Source organism: Jaculus jaculus, chromosome 5, assembly GCF_020740685.1.
Source record: "Jaculus jaculus isolate mJacJac1 chromosome 5, mJacJac1.mat.Y.cur, whole genome shotgun sequence".
NCBI classification, from domain to species: Eukaryota; Metazoa; Chordata; class Mammalia; order Rodentia; family Dipodidae; genus Jaculus; species Jaculus jaculus.
In genome coordinates, this window is record NC_059106.1 from 53,875,977 (window position 1) to 53,894,396 (window position 18,420).

Sequence of the window (18,420 nt, forward strand, 5' to 3'; positions counted from 1 at the left end):
AAGCCAAACACACAGTGACGACAGGGCTCAGGGTCACATTGCACATGCACACAAAGGGGCACACATGTCTGGAGTTTGAGTGCAGTGGCTACAGGCTAGAGGCCATGGTGTGCCAATTCTCTCCCTCGTTTAAAAAAAGAGAGAGCCAGGCATGGTGGTACATGCTGTTAATCTCAGCACTTGGAAGGCAGAGGTAAGAGGATCTCCGTGAGTTCAAGGCCGCCCTAACACTACATAGTGACTTCCAGATTAGCCTGGGCTAGCGCGAGACCCTAACTCATAAAACCAAAAATAAAACAAAATATAAAAACAAAAGGTAGAACAATTCTGCCATAATTACTCACTAGAAAAGAAGATGTGTGTGTTTGTGTTTCTTTCTGGTGTTTAGCTTGTATAAAATATTGAACAAGAATCCACTGGTAACTAACAAAATTCTTGGCTTCAAGGACCTAACTTTCTGTTCAAAGGAAATAATCACTAGGAAATGTACCATAGCCAGGCATGGTAACACCTTTAATCCAAGATCTCAGGGAGATGTAAGCAAGCTGCAGAACTGATAGGGCTTAGCAAATGAGTATGTAACTAATAATGACAAAACGGGCATCAATGTAGAGCACAGGGTGAAATGAAATCCACTGAGATTTTAGCTTCAGAGATGTATGGAGTGGTGGAGCTGGGGAACCCCACAGAGCACAACAGAAGTCAAAGGGTGAGGGAAAAGAAGATCATAAATTCAAGATTTGAGTCTGACATACATGTGACATACCAGATCTCTATATACAAAGTAGAAAGTTGGAACATGCAAACTGAAATGATGTATGTAATGACATAATGAATACTTCCTAGATCCATGAATAATGCTAGCAATAATGTAATTAAGAGATGTTGAGAGGGAGCACAACAGCCTGCTTGGAGAGGCAACTGAGACAAGTTACCCTTTTGGAATTAAAGTTTCATTAAGACAAAAGCACCACAGGAGGAGGTGGAGGAAGGGCCTTATCAAGAAATCAGAAGGACACAGGAAAGTATCTTACTTTTACAGGGTTTCTTTTGTTGGGGGGGGCAGAATTCTACACCACATGACTCAGCCTGCGTACTAAGCACCATGGAGGTGACGAAGAGTGGGAGTCAAAGCTTCCGGTCCTTCAAGAAGAGGCTGTGTTCTATGCTATGCAGGGAGAGGAGGACTGGAGAAGGCAGGAAGGAACATAAGAAACTAAACTTAAAATTTAAGATTCTGGACCTTTTAAAGTGACCATTTCTATTCTCTAATAGTAATTCTTTAACAGGTTAAATTCTATGTAGTGAATTCCAGGTCAGCTTAGACTACAGCGAGATGCTTCCTCAAAAAAATAAAACAACAACAACAAAAGATTTTTAAAGTTCTTAATGAAATGGGAAAATTAAAAACGAAAAACCTAGCCATGCAAGGTAGTGCACAACTTTAATCCCAGTACTGAGAAGGCTGAGGAAGGAGGGTCACTGTGAGATCAAGGACAGCCTGGGCTAGAGTAAGACCCTACCTGTTAAACAAGAAACCTTAAAAGCAAGAATAACCAGGCATGGTGGCGCATTACATTTAATCCCAGCATTTGGAGGCAGAGGTAGGATTGCCTTGAGTTGCTATTCAGAGTTATTGAAAGACATGTATTAATTCTTGCCAATCTTGTTTTGTAGTTCTTCTGGTTTTTCCTTTAATCTCTTGTATTAACTAGTATTTGAGTATGGCTTATTTTTTCCTGGATCCTTATATGTGTGCTTTTCTTTCTCTTCCACATGGAGGATCCTTTCAAGTATTTTCTGGAGAGCTGGTTTAGTCATCGTATATTCCTTTACCCCATTTCAGTTGTGGAACGCCTTTATTTCTGTATTTGGATGGACAGCTTTGCAAGATAAAGTTATCTTGGTTGATAGTTGTTATATTTCAGACCTTGGAATACATCATTTCAAGCCCTTCTGGCTTTTAAAGTTTGTGTTAAGTAATCTGCTGTTATCCTGATGGGCTTGCCTTTATATGTGACTTAATTTTTGTCTCTAACTTTTTTCAATATATTTTCTTTGGGTTGTGTGTTTTGTAGTTTTATTATAATGTGACAGAGAGAGTTTCTTTTCTGATTTTGTCTGGCACTCTAAAGGGTTCATGTATCTGCACTGGCATCATTTTCCCTATTTGGGGGAAGTTTTCTTCTACGATTTTGTTGAAAATCCCTGCTATGACTTTGTAGTAAAATTCTTTTCCTTTTACTTTGCACTGAATTCTTATGTTTGATCTCTTCATAGTGTCTTGAATTTCTTGAAATTCCCATTCATATTTTCCTATTAGTTTGTCTTTCTCTTTGTTGAACTGTAGTAGATCTGCCACCTGGTCTTCTAGTTTAGATATTCTGTCTTCTCTTTGATACATTCTACTAGTGAGACTTTCTACAGAGTTTTCTATTTGACTTATTCTATTTTTCATTTCTAATATTTGATTGGTATTTTTAAATTATTTCTATTTCCTTACTCATGTCTTATATTGACCTTATTTCTTTCAGTTGGTTTCCTGTGTTCTCCTTCAGAAATTGGTTTGCTTCTTTGATTCCTCCGGGTATAATATAATCAGTTTTTTGAAAACCTTGTCAGGTATTTCATCTAAAATAGTCTCACTGGGGATCATTTCGATGGAGTTATATTTTTTAGTAAGATTGTACTGTCTTGATTTTTTGTGTTTCTTGGACTATAATGTAGGGTATTTAAAAAATTTTTTTATTTATTTGAATTTTTTGGTTTTTCGAAGTAGAGTCTCATTCTAGCTCAGGATGACCTAGAATGCACCGTATAGTCTCAGGGTGGTCTCGAACTTATGGCGATCCTCCTACCTCTGCCTCCCGAGTGCTGAAAATAAAGACGTGTGCCACCATGCCCTATTTTTATTTATTTATTAGAGACATAGAGAGGGAGACAGAGAGAATGGGCTTGCCTGGGACTCTAGACACTGCAAATGAACTCTAGATGCATGCATCTGGCTTATGTGGGACTTGGAGAATCAAACCTGGATCCTTAAGCTTCACAGGGCAGTGCCTTAAACACTAAGCCATCTCTCCAGCCCATAACGTAGAGATTTTTCATCTTGAATTAATCTGATGCTTGCATTTTCTCCATTCTGGTCATTTTCCTCCTTTCTGGAAGATCTTAACTCTCCTGCTTCTTGATAATAAATTATATACCCTCACTTTTCTATAGAAGAATGTATTTTGCTGTTTTTGTGCTTGTTTCCCTACACAGACTGCTATGGTACCGTTATACTATGTCACCATCTTAACTGGAAGTCGCTTTGAGTTAGATTCCAGGTAAGCCTGGCTAGAGCTAGACCCTATGGCTAAAAACCAAAACGAAAACAAATAATAATAATAATAATAATGTAGACAGAATAGTGAAATTCACAGTAAATATACTAAAAAGTACTACCAGCTGTACTATTTGCTCTGGTTTAAGTGTCTCCTGATGCTTCACTAACCTTTAGTTCCAGGATTCTGGAGACTGAAGTAGGAGAATCTCTGTGAGTTCAAGACCAGCCTGGGGCTACATAGTAAGTTACAGATCTAGGCTAGAGAGAGACCCTAACTTGTAAAAAAAAAAAATAATAATGATAATAATAATAATTAATTTAATTAAAAGGGCTTGAGGCAGGCATGTGGTGCACGCCTTTAATCCCAGCACTCAGGAGGCAGAGGCAGGAGGATCACTGTGAGTTTGAGGCCACCCTGAGACTACATAGTGAATTCCAGGTCAGCCTGGGCTACAGTGAGATCCTACCTCGAAAAGAAAAAAAATTACAAGGGCTAGAGAAATGTATCAGTGGTTAAAAGTGCTTGCTTGCAAAGCCTGACAGTCTGCGTTTGAGTTCTCAGAACCCATGTAAAGCCAGATGAACAAAGTGGAGCATGAATCTGTAATTTGTTTGCAGTGGCAGGAGGCCTTGGCATACTCATTCTTTCCCACTCAATCAAATAAATAAATATTTTTGAAAAATACTGTGGAAGCTGGGCATAGTGGTACATGCCTTTAATCCCAGCACTTGAGAGGCAGAGGTAGGAGGATCACCATGAGTTCAAGGCCACCCTGAGACTACGTAGTGAATTCCAGGTCAGCCTGAGCTAGTGAGACCCTACCTTGAAAAACAAAACAATCAAACAACAACAACAAAAACACTGTGAAAATTAAATTCTACAGTGGGGTTTACAGAGTTGGGGGCTTAGGTATTGGGGTTAGATCAGGACATTGGTATATAAGCCCTTTCCTTCATAAGTCACCACTCAGTGGCACTGTGTTACTACTAGCAGCAGAGTATTCAAAATAGTACTGAAGTCAGTACAATAATGGATTATTGGACATGATGGTACTAACACTAAGGATGCTAGGCAAGTGCTAATGTGTTCATAGCCATTATGGGATACAAAACAAGGCCCCATTTCAAACAACAAGGCTGGGGGTGTACCTCAGAGCTTGCCTGGCACATAAAAGGCCCTGGGTTCCATCTCTAGTGCTGGAAAAAACAAAAGCAAACAATTCAACAGATCAATGAAAGAGAAAAGTTCATAAACAGATCTGGTTACATATACATATATACATATAATTTAATAAATGATCAACATCTCAAAATAAGGAAAGACCAAACTAGAAGAAAATGCAAGCAAATAGTTTTGTTACCCAAGAGGGAGAAAATCTTTCCAAGTAAAAGCCCTAAAATACAAACTATTCAAGAAAGGCTAGAAATTTGCGAATGTACACATTTTAAGACCTCAGTATGTCAAACAAAAAAAAACTATTAATAAAGTTAAATAGGAACAATCACTAATAAGGAAGAACATGTGAAGTACTGCTACAGTTTATACCTGCCAAGTTTCCTACTGGGTAAGAAGGCTTAACAAGGGGTGCCTATGTTGTAAGGGTTCCACTCTTCGGAATGGATTCAGATTGTTGGGAAGTGAGGAACTGTTATAAAACCAACGTCAGCCCTTTACTGTTATAGCCCATTCTTGCTCTTCTGCGCTCTGCACAGGGAAGATAAGGAACAACTTCCTGGACTTCCTACTCTTTAGTACCATGAGCCAAACAAGCTTGTATAGTTTATGTATTATCCAGCTGACAGTATCTCATCATAGTAGAAAAAAAACCAAAACCCACAGATTAAGCCACATATGCCATTGATTTAACATAAACATAACTTTTATACTTACATAAATCAGACATTACCTAAAGGATAGATAATGCACAAGAACATAAAAACACTCTTAACTTCACAAATCATTACGAATGAACTAGAGCTTGGAAAAATAGCTTAGCAGTTAAGGCATTGGCTGGTAAAGTCAAAGAACCCAGGTTCAATTCCCTAGTATCCATGTAAATCAGATACATAAAGCGGCACATGCATCTGGGGTTCCCTTGCAAGAGGCCCTGATGTGTCCATTCTATCCGTGCCTCTTTTTTTGTTCTCCCTCTTTCACAAATAAATTAGCTAAAATATTTTTAATTTAAAAATATACATATTTATTTATATATTTATCAGCTGGCCGTGATGGTACATGCCTTTAATCCTAGCACTTGGGAGGCAAAGGATTACCATGAGTTTGAGGGCACCATGTGGTAGAGTAAGACCCTATCTCAAAAAAAAAAAAAAAAAGAAAAATAAGACAATATAGTTATTCATTAGCATTTATTTCTGCATGATCACTAAAAAAGATGTTAAGTCATAAAATGGGCTTATATGAACCAAAATAGAATGAAGTTGTATATGTATGTAAATGCATGTATGCACTATAAGATGATGCCTAGGAAGACATTACTCAGAAGGTAGCATGGTTAATGATTAATAGTTTGAGTTAGAACCTCCTTCCTCATTATGTTGCACTGTTACTTCCAGTGAAGATTCTGATTTGCATATGAAAGTTTGTTTTATTTGGTTTTTCAAGATAGGGTCCTGCTCTCTAGCCCAGTTTTATCCGGAATTCACTATGTAGTCTCAGGGTAGCCTTGAACTCATGGGATACTCCTTCCTCTGCCTCCTGAGTGCTGGAATTAAAGGTGTGCACCACCACATCTGGCTTTTAAGTTTTAGTTTTTTAAAACATATTTATTTGGGTTGGAGAGATGGCTTAGCGGCTAAGGCATTTGCCTCCAAAGCCAAAGGATCCCGGTTTGATTCGCCAGGACCCATGTAAGACAAATGCACAAGTGGGTAACTGCATCTGGAGTTCATTTGCAATGGCTAGAGGCCCTGGCATGTCCATTCTTTCCCTCTCTCTCACTGCCTCTCTCTCAAATGAATAAATAAATAATATATTTAAAAGACATTTAAAATAAATATTTATTTATTTGAGAGAGAATACAGGCACACCAGGGCCTTCTGTCACTTGTAAACAAACTCCAGATGCATGCGCCACTTTGTGCTTCTGGCTTTACATGGGTACTGAGGACTCAAACCTAGGACATCAGGCTTTGCAAGCAAGCCCCATAAACTGCTGAGCCATTTCTCCTATCTTCCAAAATTTTTAGGTTTTAGTAGACAGGATCTCATGTAGCTATGGCTACATTCAAAATCACTATGAATATGAAGCCTGCCAGCCTAGGTTTAATTCCCAAGCCACCTATGTAAGCCAGATGTAAAAAGTGGCATAAACAATTAGCATTTGTATGAAGCAACAAGGAGACCATGTGAATACACAAACAAACACACACGGAAATAATTTTTTGTTTTATTTTGCTTTATTTTTTCGAGGTAGGTTATTCTCTGTCTATAGTCCAGGCTGACCTGGAATTCACTATGTAGTTTCAGGATGGTCTCGAACTCACAGCAATCCACCTACCTCTACCTCCTGAATGCTGGGATTAAAGGCATGTGCCACCATGTCCAACTAAGTAGTATTTTATTTATTTATTTATTCATTCATTTTTGGTTTTTTTAGGTAAGGTCTCGTTGTAGCTCAGGCCTACCTGGAATTCACTCTGTAGTCTCAGTGTGGCCTCACTTAGGGCGATCCTCCTACCTCTGCCTCCCGAGTGCTGGGAGTAAAGGCATGTGCCACCATGCCTGGCTCAGTTTGAGGTTTTGAAAATTTAATCTTCCTGCACAGGATAGTAGGTAGTACATCAGGCCTATGAAAATATTACTTAAAATATTTCTTAGCTGGGTGTAGTGGCCAGGGCAGGGGAAAAATGGATGGTGAAGGTTAAGAGATGTCTGGGGATGAAAAGTAAGGACTATAAGGAGAAAAAGAAGACCAACTGAACGCCCTGGTCACTGACAGAGTTCCAGAAAACTATGGCCAATGACAGCTAGTGCCTATTAGCACTCATGGTCTGTCGAGTTTCCTGCCTACCAGTGATTCTACCTGGATAGAACAAAAGGTCCCAACTGCTGTTTCAAGAACTACATTGGGCTGCAGAAGATGTCCCATCAACAGTTTTCTAAATACAACATTGTCCAAGATATATCTGGAATTGGGCCACAATAGCAAATTAGTAGTTTGTAAGATAAATTCAGTGGGTTTTCTGTGGCTGGCACTGTATTATGTAGTGAGGAATTAGTTGCCTGTGGTGGTTTGATTCAGGTGTCCCCCCAAAACTTAGTTGTTCTGGAGAGGGTGATGTCTGCCTCTGCTCATACCATAGTTTTCCCCTGCCATCATGGAGCTTCCCCTAGAATCTGTAAGCCAAAATAAATCCTTTTTTGTCCCAAAAGCTGCTCTTGGTTGGGTGATTTCTGCCAGCAATGCGAGCCTGACTAAAACACTACTAAAATTTAAATATAACTACCTTTTCTTTGTAAACATAACTAGTTTTTTTTTTTTTTGAAACATTGAGTCAAAACCTTTTTTTGTTTTTGTTTTTCGAGGTAAGGTCTCAAGCCCAGGCTGACCTGGAACTCACTGTGTAATCTCAGGGTGGCCTCGAACTCAAGGTGATCTTCCTACCTCTGCCTCCCTAGTGCTGAGATTAAAGGCGTGCACCACACCTTGCCAAAACCTTTTTTGCATAACCTAACAATGAGGCACGAATGACCACTTCCCTTAACCAGAGTTTACCTCTCCATCTCTTGCCAAGCACACCACTTTATAAATCAGCCCAGAAAATGCACTCATTATCAGTTGTCATCATCAGGATTGTGATATTTTTCTTAAGAGAAAAAGAAGTATATTTAGGATATATGTATGTTAAAAAGCTATTTGTATATTCCATTAATTTCATCCATTTGCAAAGGCATGTGGATTCAAATGCAAATCACCTAATAAAAGAAACTATGGGGCTGGAGAGATGGCTTAGTGGTTAAGCGCTTGCCTGTAAAGCCTAAGGACCTCTGTTGGAGGCAATTCACCAGGACCCACGTTAGCCAGATGCACAAGGGGGCACACACATCTGGTGTTCATTTGCAGTGGCTAGAGGCCCTGGTGTGCCCATTCTCTCTCTCCCTTTCTTTCTCTCTCTCTCTGCCTCTTTCTCTCTGTGTTGCTCTCAAATAAATAAAAATGAACAAAAAATTTTAAAAAATGTGTCAAAGAAAATAATATAATTCTCAAAGAGAACTGCCTATATGATAAGCCACTGACTTGGGGATCTGCTGCAATAGTAAAAATCAACGTGCTTTATGATTATAGACACACCTTACAGAGACTTAAATGCAAAAACACAAAAACAGGGCTGGAGGGATGGCTTAGCGGTTAAGGCAAAGGACCCAGGTTTGATTCCCCAGGACCCACGTTAGCCAGATGCACAAGGGAGTGCATGTGTCTTACAGTGGTTGGAGGCCCTGGAGTGCCCATTCATTCATTCATTCTCTCTCTACCTTTCTCCCTCTTTCTCTGTTAAAAAAAAAAGTGTGTGTGTGTATGTATGTATGTGTACACACACACACACATACATACACACACAAAAAAACAAGTTATCTCTCATATGTGGATCTTAGCTACAAATGTTTAGACTTATGTGAGTTGGAATAAAAATTGGTAGCAGGGGCTGGAGAGATGGCTTCGAAGTTAAGGTGCTTCCTGCAAAGCCAAAGGACCCAGGTTTGACTCCCCAGTACCCATGTAAGCCAGATGCACAAGGTGGCACATGTGTCTGGAGTTTGTTTGCAGTGGCTGGATGCCCCGGTATGCCCATTCTCTGTCTCTTCCTCTCTCTCCCATTTTCTGCCCCTTTCTCTATCACACACACATAAATAAATAAAATAAAAATATTTTCAGACTGGTAGGATAGCTTAGCAGTATAAGACACTTGCCTGAAAAGCCAAAAGACCCAGGTTAAATTACCCAGGACCCAGGTTAAATTACCCAGGACCCATGTAACCCAAATGCACAAGGTGGTGCATATGTCTGGTTTGTTTGCAGTGGCTGCAGGACCTGGCACACCCATTCTCTGCCTCTTTCTATCAAATAAATAAAAATAAAATGCAAAAAATTATATACTTTAAGAAAAATTGGTAGCAGAAGCTAGTGAGCAAGAAGGGGCTATAAGGAAGGGAGGAGAAAGGGGACTTAAGGAGAGGGTATTATATATATGTAAGTAGATGAACAGATTTCTAGGGGTGCAATGGCTTAAGTGAGGTCAGGGAAGGCAATGAGTAAAGGAAGAGTAGGAGGCAGGTTAATCAAAATTTAAGATGTTATGAATAAACTGTATGGAAACCTACTTTTTTGGACAATGGTGCACCCAGAAGCCATAGATTGTTAACAGAAGAAGTTCAGTGCCAGGGGTGGGATACATTCCAATGAGCTGTTGGCCAAGGAGGCCCCTGATGGCCCCAGAACATTACAGGCCATTGCCAAGGCTCTTAGTTTCCCACCAGGAATAAATGGTAAGACCATACCGCTGAAGACTCCACATACTTAGGCTGCAAGGTCACTGAGATATCAAGGCTGAGCTAAAAAACAAAACCTCCTCCCTGTGGACCAGCTGATGGAAAGCTAGAAAAAGCTATGCTGTATGCAACCCTATGGGAGAGGAGAGTCATCAGTGGTGATAAACAACAACAGACGACACAAGCCTTAAGTATGGTCAGCCAGGCCAAATGAACCAAAAGGTACAATAGTAGCATGTCTATTATGGGGGAAACTAACTGCTTTCTAATTGAACTGGAGGCCTGCTCCATGGGAGGGAGCACATGCCTGTACTGAAAACCTAGCCAAAAGCCCATGGTGTGAGAGATCATGAGCCCTTAGGGGGGTAATGCCTTCTGCTATCTGGGTAAATGCATATATTATGCTCACCAAACCGCCTGATAAGCACTACACTTAATGTTCATACCCATATATTAATACTACTCTCACCTTTGGTTAGAAAGGCTCTCTGGTGACCACTGGGATGTGATTGAGGGTGGATTTGTAAAGGGAAAACTGGGGGAGGGAAGGGAATTATCATGATATATTGTTTATAACTATGAATGTTGTCAATAAAAAAGTTTAAAAGATGATTAAGTTGATAATTTAAACACAAATCAATAAAGGTAGTCAACTATACCTTTTGACAATAATATTTTAATTGATATTTGAAAACACATATGGAAGCCAGGAGTGGTTACACATACTTTTAATCCCAGTGCTTGGGAGGCTTAGGTAGGAGGATCCCTATAAATTTGAGGTTAGCCTGGGACTACAGTGAGTTCTAGGTCAGCAGGCTAGAGTAAGACCATGCCTTGGGGTGGGGGGGAGAAAACAAAGCACACTGCCAGGTGTTGGTAGTGGTGCATGGCTTTAATCCCACCACTTGGGAAGCAGAGGTAGGAGGATTGCTGAGAGTTCAAGGCCATCCTGAGACTATCTAGTGAATTCCAGTTCAGCCTGGGCTAGAGCAAGACTCTACTTTGGAAAAAAAAAAAAAAGGAAAACACAGACTGACATCTGCCTCATCATCAGCTAACCCCACTAGTGTTGCTACTGAACATTCATATCTAACAGTAGGTCAATTCTAATTAGAAATGTCTATTTTGTGTGTGTTTCCAGGGAAAAGACTGCATATAAGGCCTCTTTTGATCATCTAGACTTGGAAGTGTTTATGGAGCAATATTAGGAAATGGTAAAGAAAGAGTCTAAAACAATCTCTGTCATGACCTTACAACTCCTTTCTCCAGATGGCTACATACACTCCTCTAGGGGACAGATGATGGAGATGAATGTCAGCCAGAGTATCATCATTTTCAAACATGCTTAGTGCAGGCAGCCATTGGTGAACACGGCCTGGAGAACACTCTCACCCCAGGTGAGCAGGGCCTAGACAACACCCTCTACCATGCGCTAGCGGTCAAGTAGGCTGTTCACTGACTGCAGTGTGTTGAAACTGATCATGGGGACTGCTTGCCTGTGAAGCAGGGTTCTGATTAAAACCTCATCTTGCAGCCATGGTACTGTAATCAAGCAGTGTCCCCTCCCCCACCCCTTAGCAGCTTCCTTAATCTGCTTTTGTGGGCTGGACTCTCACTTTCTTTTTTTTTTCCTTTATTTTTATTAACATCTTCCATGATTACAAAAAATATCTCATGGTAATACCCTCCCTCCCCCTACTTTGCCCTTTGAAATTCTATTCTCCATCACATCCCCTCCCCATCTCAATTAGTCTCTTTTTAATTTTGATGTCATGATCTTTTCCTCCTCTTATGATGGTCTTGTGTAGGTAGTGTGGACTCTCACTTTCAACTATTATTTAATCATATGAAAATCCCTTAGTTCTGGATCATTTATCAAAATTGATAAAATGAAAACTGTCAGAGTTGGGAATCCCATTCTCTGTTACAGCTTGCTATAAAAACTAGCTCCTGGGCTGGAGAGATGGCTTAGCGGCTAAGCGCTTGCCTGTGAAGCCTAAGGACCCAGGTTCAAGGCTCGATCCTCCAGGACCCATGTTAGCCAGATGTACAGCACAAGGGGGCGCATGCATCTGGAGTTTGGTTTGCAGTGTCTGGAGGCCCTGGCACGCCCATTCTCTCTCTCTGTCTGCCTCTTTCTCTCTCTCTCACTGTTGCTCTCAAATAAGTAAAAATAAACAAAAAAAAAATTAAAAAAACAAAAACTAGCTCCTGCATGGTGGTATACACCTTCAATCTCAGCACTCAGAGGCTAAGGTAGGAAAATCATCTTGAGATCAAGGTCACCCTGAGAGACTACATAGTGAATTCCAGGTCAGCCTCAGCTAGAGCAAGACCCTAATTTGGGGGACAGGGGGCAGAGAAACAAAAATTCCTTAGCTCTTCCTAGAATATCTTGACTTCTAAAAAAAAAAAAACAAACTGAATTCTTAAGAGACCATGACATGCACATTAGCAAGACTGGCAGAATTTTATAAAGTTTACACATGACATTCAAGAAGCTCCTTCACAAGGTCTAGTAAGGTTGAGAAATTCACCTCTTACAACACCCAAGCATGTTCAGAATAACAAAGGCAATCATTGAAGCAGCACTGTTTGGTAAAAATTCTCAACATCAATGTTGGCATTATCAGAATTTCATTCCTAAGGTTCCACAGGAATTCCACAGGAATGCAGCTCCTAAACATAGTAAGTAACTGTTCATTAGCAAGAGTGGCAGCTATGCTCCAATGAGACAGAGCACAGAACTGCTACCCATCAAGACATGTTGCAAGGAGAAACATGTCTGTTTAAATACCATTTAGACATTAGAGGCTAGGAGACAACTGACAGAAGTGGGAAGTATAGAAAGGGGCTATAGACAAAAAGTGCAGCAGAAGTTAGCAAACAATCTGTCATGCCCATCCTACTTACCTGAGGAGGAGTGGGCGTGGATGTGGGTCTTCCTATAGGTGGGGTAGGGTTCCTGCTGCCACCTCCAGACATAATCTCCTCTGTTATATCTTTACCGCCCTGATTGGGATCCCGGATTCGAATCTATGAGATTGAATAAAATGGCAAACGAGTGTTGAAGTTAGTTAAATGAGTTAAAGGTGTAAACCGAGACACCTGTCAACTATCAACAGTGACATACTTGACCGTTTTGCTCACAGAACTAGGTGGGGTCAAAGACATTTAGATTATTAGATCTGGAAAGAACTAATGAGAATAACAAGCGTAAATAGGACCTAGTTGGCCAAATTTTTAGGTCAAAAAAGCTTCTTTTGTAAGACTGTTAAATATCTTGGTTATAGCTGGACATAGTGGCACATACTTTAAAAAATATTTTTATTGGGCTGGACAGATGATGGCTTAGCAGTTAAGGCATGAGCCTACGAAGCCTAAGGACCCAGGTTTGATTCTCCAGGTCCCACATAAGTCAGATGCAGAAGGTGCCACATACACCTGGAATTTGTTTGCAGTAGCTAGAGACTGTGGTGTGCCCATTCTCTCTCTCTCTTTCTCAAATAAAAATCAAAAATGTATTTTTATTTATTTACAAGCACAGAGACAGAGACAGAAAGAGACAAATGGATGCACCAAGGCACATAGCTGCTACATAACAACTCCAGACACAGGTGCCACTTTGTGCACCTGGCTTTACATAGGTACTGGTGAATCAAACTTGGGACGTTAGGCTTTGCAGGCAAACAACTTAACCATTGAGCCACCTCTCCAGCTCCGTGGCACATGCTTTTAATCCCAGCACTAGGGAGACAAAGGTAGGAGGATTGCCTTGAAGTTCTGTAACAAAATTAAAATTGGACATATATGTGATTTAGTAGAAGGAATTTATCTGCAATTAATTTTATGTATTTAATTGAGGGCACTTGTTCGGTGTTCTTCGAGGTAAAAGATAGGCACATCAAAGAAGGGTAGGACTCCTTACAATGTGCTCCTCCAGACATAAAATGGCCTGGATATCCATGACCTCACAGTGCCTGAAAATACCTACACAATACCATCATAATAGGAAGAAAAGATCATGACATCAAAATAAAAGAGAGACTGATTGAGAGGGGGAGGGGATATGATGGAGAGTGGAGTTTCAAAGGATAAAGTTGGGGGAGGGTACCATGGGATATTGTTTACAATCATGGAAGTTGTCAATAAAAAAAAAAAAATTTAAGCTGGGCGTGTTGGTGCACACCTTTAATACCAGCACTTAGGAGGCAGAAGTAGGAGGATTGCCATGAGTTCGAGGCCACCCTGAGACTGCATAGTGAATTCTAGGTCAGCCTGAGCTAGAGTGAGACCCTACCTCGAAAAACCAGAATGAATAAATAAATAAATAAATAAATAAACAAACAAACACAGACACATCATGAAGCTGAGCCAGTAAACAGTTTAAAATGTACAGTTACAGCCAGGCATGGTGGAACACACCTTTAATCGCAGCACTCAGGTGGCAGAGGTAGGAGGATCACCATGAGTTCGAGGCTACCCTGAGACTAAGCCCTGCCCTTTCTCATTCTCTGTCTCTTCTTGCAAATAAATAATATTTAAATGTATAATTAAATATCAAGCTGCCACTAAAAGAGAGGCAGGTCCATGTACACTGACAGGAACACATCATCAAGCTGTGCTACTAGGTGGAAAATGTAGTCACAGAACCTTGCATGGTCTTCCTGATGGGATTTATTTCCTTCCTTCCTTCCTTCCTTCCTTCCTTCCTTCCTTCCTTCCTTCCTTCCTTCCTTTCTCTCCCTCTTTCTCTCTTCCTTTTTGTCTGTTTGTTTTTTCTTTTTGGTGGTGTGTGTGTGTGCGTTTTGGAAGCAGGGTTCTCATTCTAGCACAGGCTGATCTGGAACTCTCTCTGTAGCACCAGGCTGGCATTGAACTCACAGCAATCCCCCTACCTCTGCCTGTGAGTGCTGGGACTAAATGTGTACACCACCACACCCAGCTTCTGTTTGGATTTTTGATAGGGTATCCATGGTTGCAGGTGGCAACAGGGACAGTGCTATAATGAAGATGGAATACCTGAGTCTAGGCACATGAGGCTGTGACAGTCGTGGGGCAAGAAGGACACATTCACTCTGCTGTTTAGTACAACTTAATAAAGGTAACTGGCTCCTTGAAAACTATTTGCTAATAAAGTTTACAAGGGAGCAGTTTAAGTAAGATTTTTGGGGGTTGTTTATGAAGTTTTAAATTATTGAAGCTCACCCACATTATTCTGACAGCTAACTGAGACTGCGTACTAAAGAACTTTTGTTACTTTTGGTGTGCATATAGGTGTACAGATACATGCTGTTGTGCACTGCTCAAGAGAACATCAGGCATACTCTTCTACTCACTCATCAGTGTTTCCTTAAGACAGGGTTTATCCTTGGGCTCAGAGCTGCTGTTCTGTGAGACTGGCTAACCAGTGAGCCCCAGGAATTTTCTGGTCTCTACTACCTACTGGACTGGTGTGTTACAGGCAGGTGTGGCCATGTGTAAAGATTTGTATGGAAAGTCAAACTCAGGGTGAATCAGGTCCCAATGTTCAAAGGGCAAGTGTGCTTACCTGCTGAGCATCCTCTTAGCCCCTACTTCTATCTTTATAGTACAGCTTACTTGTCATATGAATTCTTTGGTGTCTAATATACATTCACACTCATCATAATGACTTTTCTTCTGTGAGATTCTCTGATGTTCAGTAAGACCTGTGTACCCAACTGAAATCTCTCCTATATGCTTTGCACTTATAGCGCTTCAATACAGTGTGGACTTGATGATAATGATGAACAAAATGTGAGGATTGAATGAAGGCTTTCCTATACTTATCACATTGTAAGGCTTCTCTTCCGTGTGAACTCTCTTGTGCTTACTAAGGTGTGAGCTACCCATTGTAACTCTTTCCACATCCATCACACTTATACTGCCTTCTTTGCTTGGATCAACATTCCATTTTTCTCTCATTTTCAACAGCATCTTTGGATTTAGGATGCCAAGGGATAGCTTTGGTCAGTGTGTTATTTATATCCTGAAGGATTTCTGTATCTATGGGAACATCGATTTATCACTTCCTCTAAAGCTTTGCCATTTGTGATCTGTAGCACCAAAACCCTTCCTTGATATGGTATAGCCAGCAGTGCAAAGATGCAAATGCATCGCTATAACAGTTCTGAAGTGAGAGAGCGTCTCTCCATGGGTCAGAGAAGATATACTTCAGAGTTCATGTTCAGCACACCTTGATACACCTTGATACAAGTGTCCTAGACAATTGGCCTGGGTTCAGAGGAGGAATCCATCCACACCTGATCAGGGTGCAAGCCTTCTTAAAAATATAAGAGCAAGATTACTTAAAAATATAATTTATTTATTTGCAGGCAGAGAGAAATAGAGAGAAGACCGAATGGGCACACTGTGGCTTCCAGCCACTGCAAATGAATTCCAGACCCATATGCCACTTTGTGCAGCTGACTTTACATGGGTACTGGGAAGTTAGGCTTTGCAGCCATATGGCTTAACTGCTGAGCCATCATTCTACCCTATAAATAAGATTTCTATGTTAGTTACTTTTATTGCTTGTTGAGAAAAGCGTCAGTATAGTCCAGATTGGCCTAGAACTTGTGACAACTCTCCTGGATCAGTCTCCAGAGTGCGGGAATTACAAGTGAGGAATACTACACCTGGCTTTACATACTCCATCTAGTAGTATTGTCCTCTATTCTTCAATAAACTTCTGCTCACTAACACTATGAAGAAGTTTTGTTCAAGATAATTCCACCCTGTTGACTAAACACAACCAAACCATAGCTTCTTGACTGTGGTGTCATGACTCATTGGCTGTACTGCTTGCTATGACATGTGCACAACTCATTTATTTCTAATAAAAAAAAAAAAAAACCAAAGGTGGGTGTGGTGGTACATGCCTTTCATCCTAGCACTCGGGAGGCTGAGACAGGTAGCTCACCATCAGTTCCTGGCCAGCTTGAAGCTACAAATTGAGTTCCAGGTCAGCATAAGTTAGAGTGAGACCCAACTGCAAAAAAAAAGAACTCTCTCATATGTGTATCCTAGCTACAAATGTTTGGACTTATATGTGAGTAGGAATAAAACTCAGTAGCAGAGGCCAGTAAGCTAGATAGGGGTTATAAGGGGGAGGGCTTAAGGGGATGATATCACACACACACATATATATGCGCGCGCGCGCGCGCGCACACACACACACACACACACACACAAATAAATAAAAGAACAGATTGCTGGGGGTGGAAAGGCCTAAGTGAGGTCAGGAGAAGAGACTGAGTAAAGCAAAGGTGGGGGGAGGGTCAATCAACATCTAAAAAGGTATGAATTAAGTCATACGGTAACCTACTTTCTTGGACAATGCCACACTCAGAAGCCATAGATTAATACTAGAAAATTTTCAATGCCAGGGATGGGATACCCTCCAGTGAGGTGTTGAACAGGGAGGTCCCAGATACTCCTAAAACATTATAGGCCATTGCCAAGGCTCTTAGTTTCCCACCAGGAATAGATGGTAAGACCCTATTGCAGCTCCATGGGAGACAGGGAAGTCATAAGCAGAGATAAACAACAGTGGACACTGCAAGCCTTAAGTTTAGCCAGCCAGGCCAAATGAGCCAATGAGTGCAATAGTGGCATGTTTGTTATGGGAGAAACCAACTGCCCTCTAATTGGACTGGAGGCCCCACCCCATGGAAGCAAATACACGCCTGATACTAAAAACATATAATGGGGGAAGTTGTGGTCCCTAGGGGTGTAATACTTGCTGGGGTATGGCTAAATGCATATATTATGTTCAGAAAAGTGCTTACCAGGCAGTTTGGTGAATGATCATACCCATATATTAATAGTACTCTCAATTTTGGTTAGAGAAACTTTTCAGATGGTAGTGACTTTGGGCTGACTCAAAAGGCACCACAGTGCTGAGAAGTAGTAACAGAGGAGTGCTCAGCACTGAAACATCTCTATCACACCTTCCAAGGCTCAGGGTTCATTGTGGAAGAGGTGGGGGGAAGAATGTAAGAGCCAAAGGAAGGTAGTAAGGCTCCTTACAATGTGCTCTTCCAGACACAAAATGGCCTGGATATCCATGACCTTGCAGTGCCTGATACTACCTATACAAGAACATCATAATAGGAGAAAAAGATGATGGCATCAATATAATAGAGACTAATTAAGAGGGGGAGGGGACATGATGGAGAGTACAGTTATGAAGGAAAAATCAAGGGAAGCAGTTACCATGGCCTAGTGTCTATAACTATGGAAGTTGTCAATAAAAAAATAAATTTAAAAAGACAGCAGGTATGAAATTCATTGGTTTTTTTTTTTTTGGTGTTTTTTTTTTTTTTTTTTTGGTTTTTCGAGGTAGGGTCTCACTCTGGCTCAGGCTGACCTGGAATTCACTATGTAGTCTCAGGGTAGCCTCGAACTCTCGGCGATCCTCCTACCTCTGCCTCCCGAGTGCTGGGATTAAAGGCGGACCACGCCCGGCTCCAAAATTCATTGTTATTAAATCAAAGAACTTCAATAGGTGCTAAGACTTCACTCCCATTCCTCTTTTTTGTGTGAACATGGAAATCTCTCTT

At 40.8% G+C, this 18,420-nt stretch overlaps 1 protein-coding gene across 29 annotated transcripts in view; it reads right to left on the reverse strand.

Annotated features, from left to right (window-relative positions):
• Eif4g3 (eukaryotic translation initiation factor 4 gamma 3) overlaps positions 1 to 18,420 on the reverse strand; it is a 312,912-nt gene that overhangs the window by 146,421 nt on the left and 148,071 nt on the right. For all 29 annotated transcript variants that reach the window (XM_045149125.1, XM_012948573.2, XM_045149124.1 and 26 more), the window contains one exon: positions 12,749 to 12,871. In XM_045149125.1, coding sequence (XP_045005060.1) covers positions 12,749 to 12,871 — 123 coding nt within the window. The remainder of the gene's footprint in view (positions 1 to 12,748; positions 12,872 to 18,420) is intronic.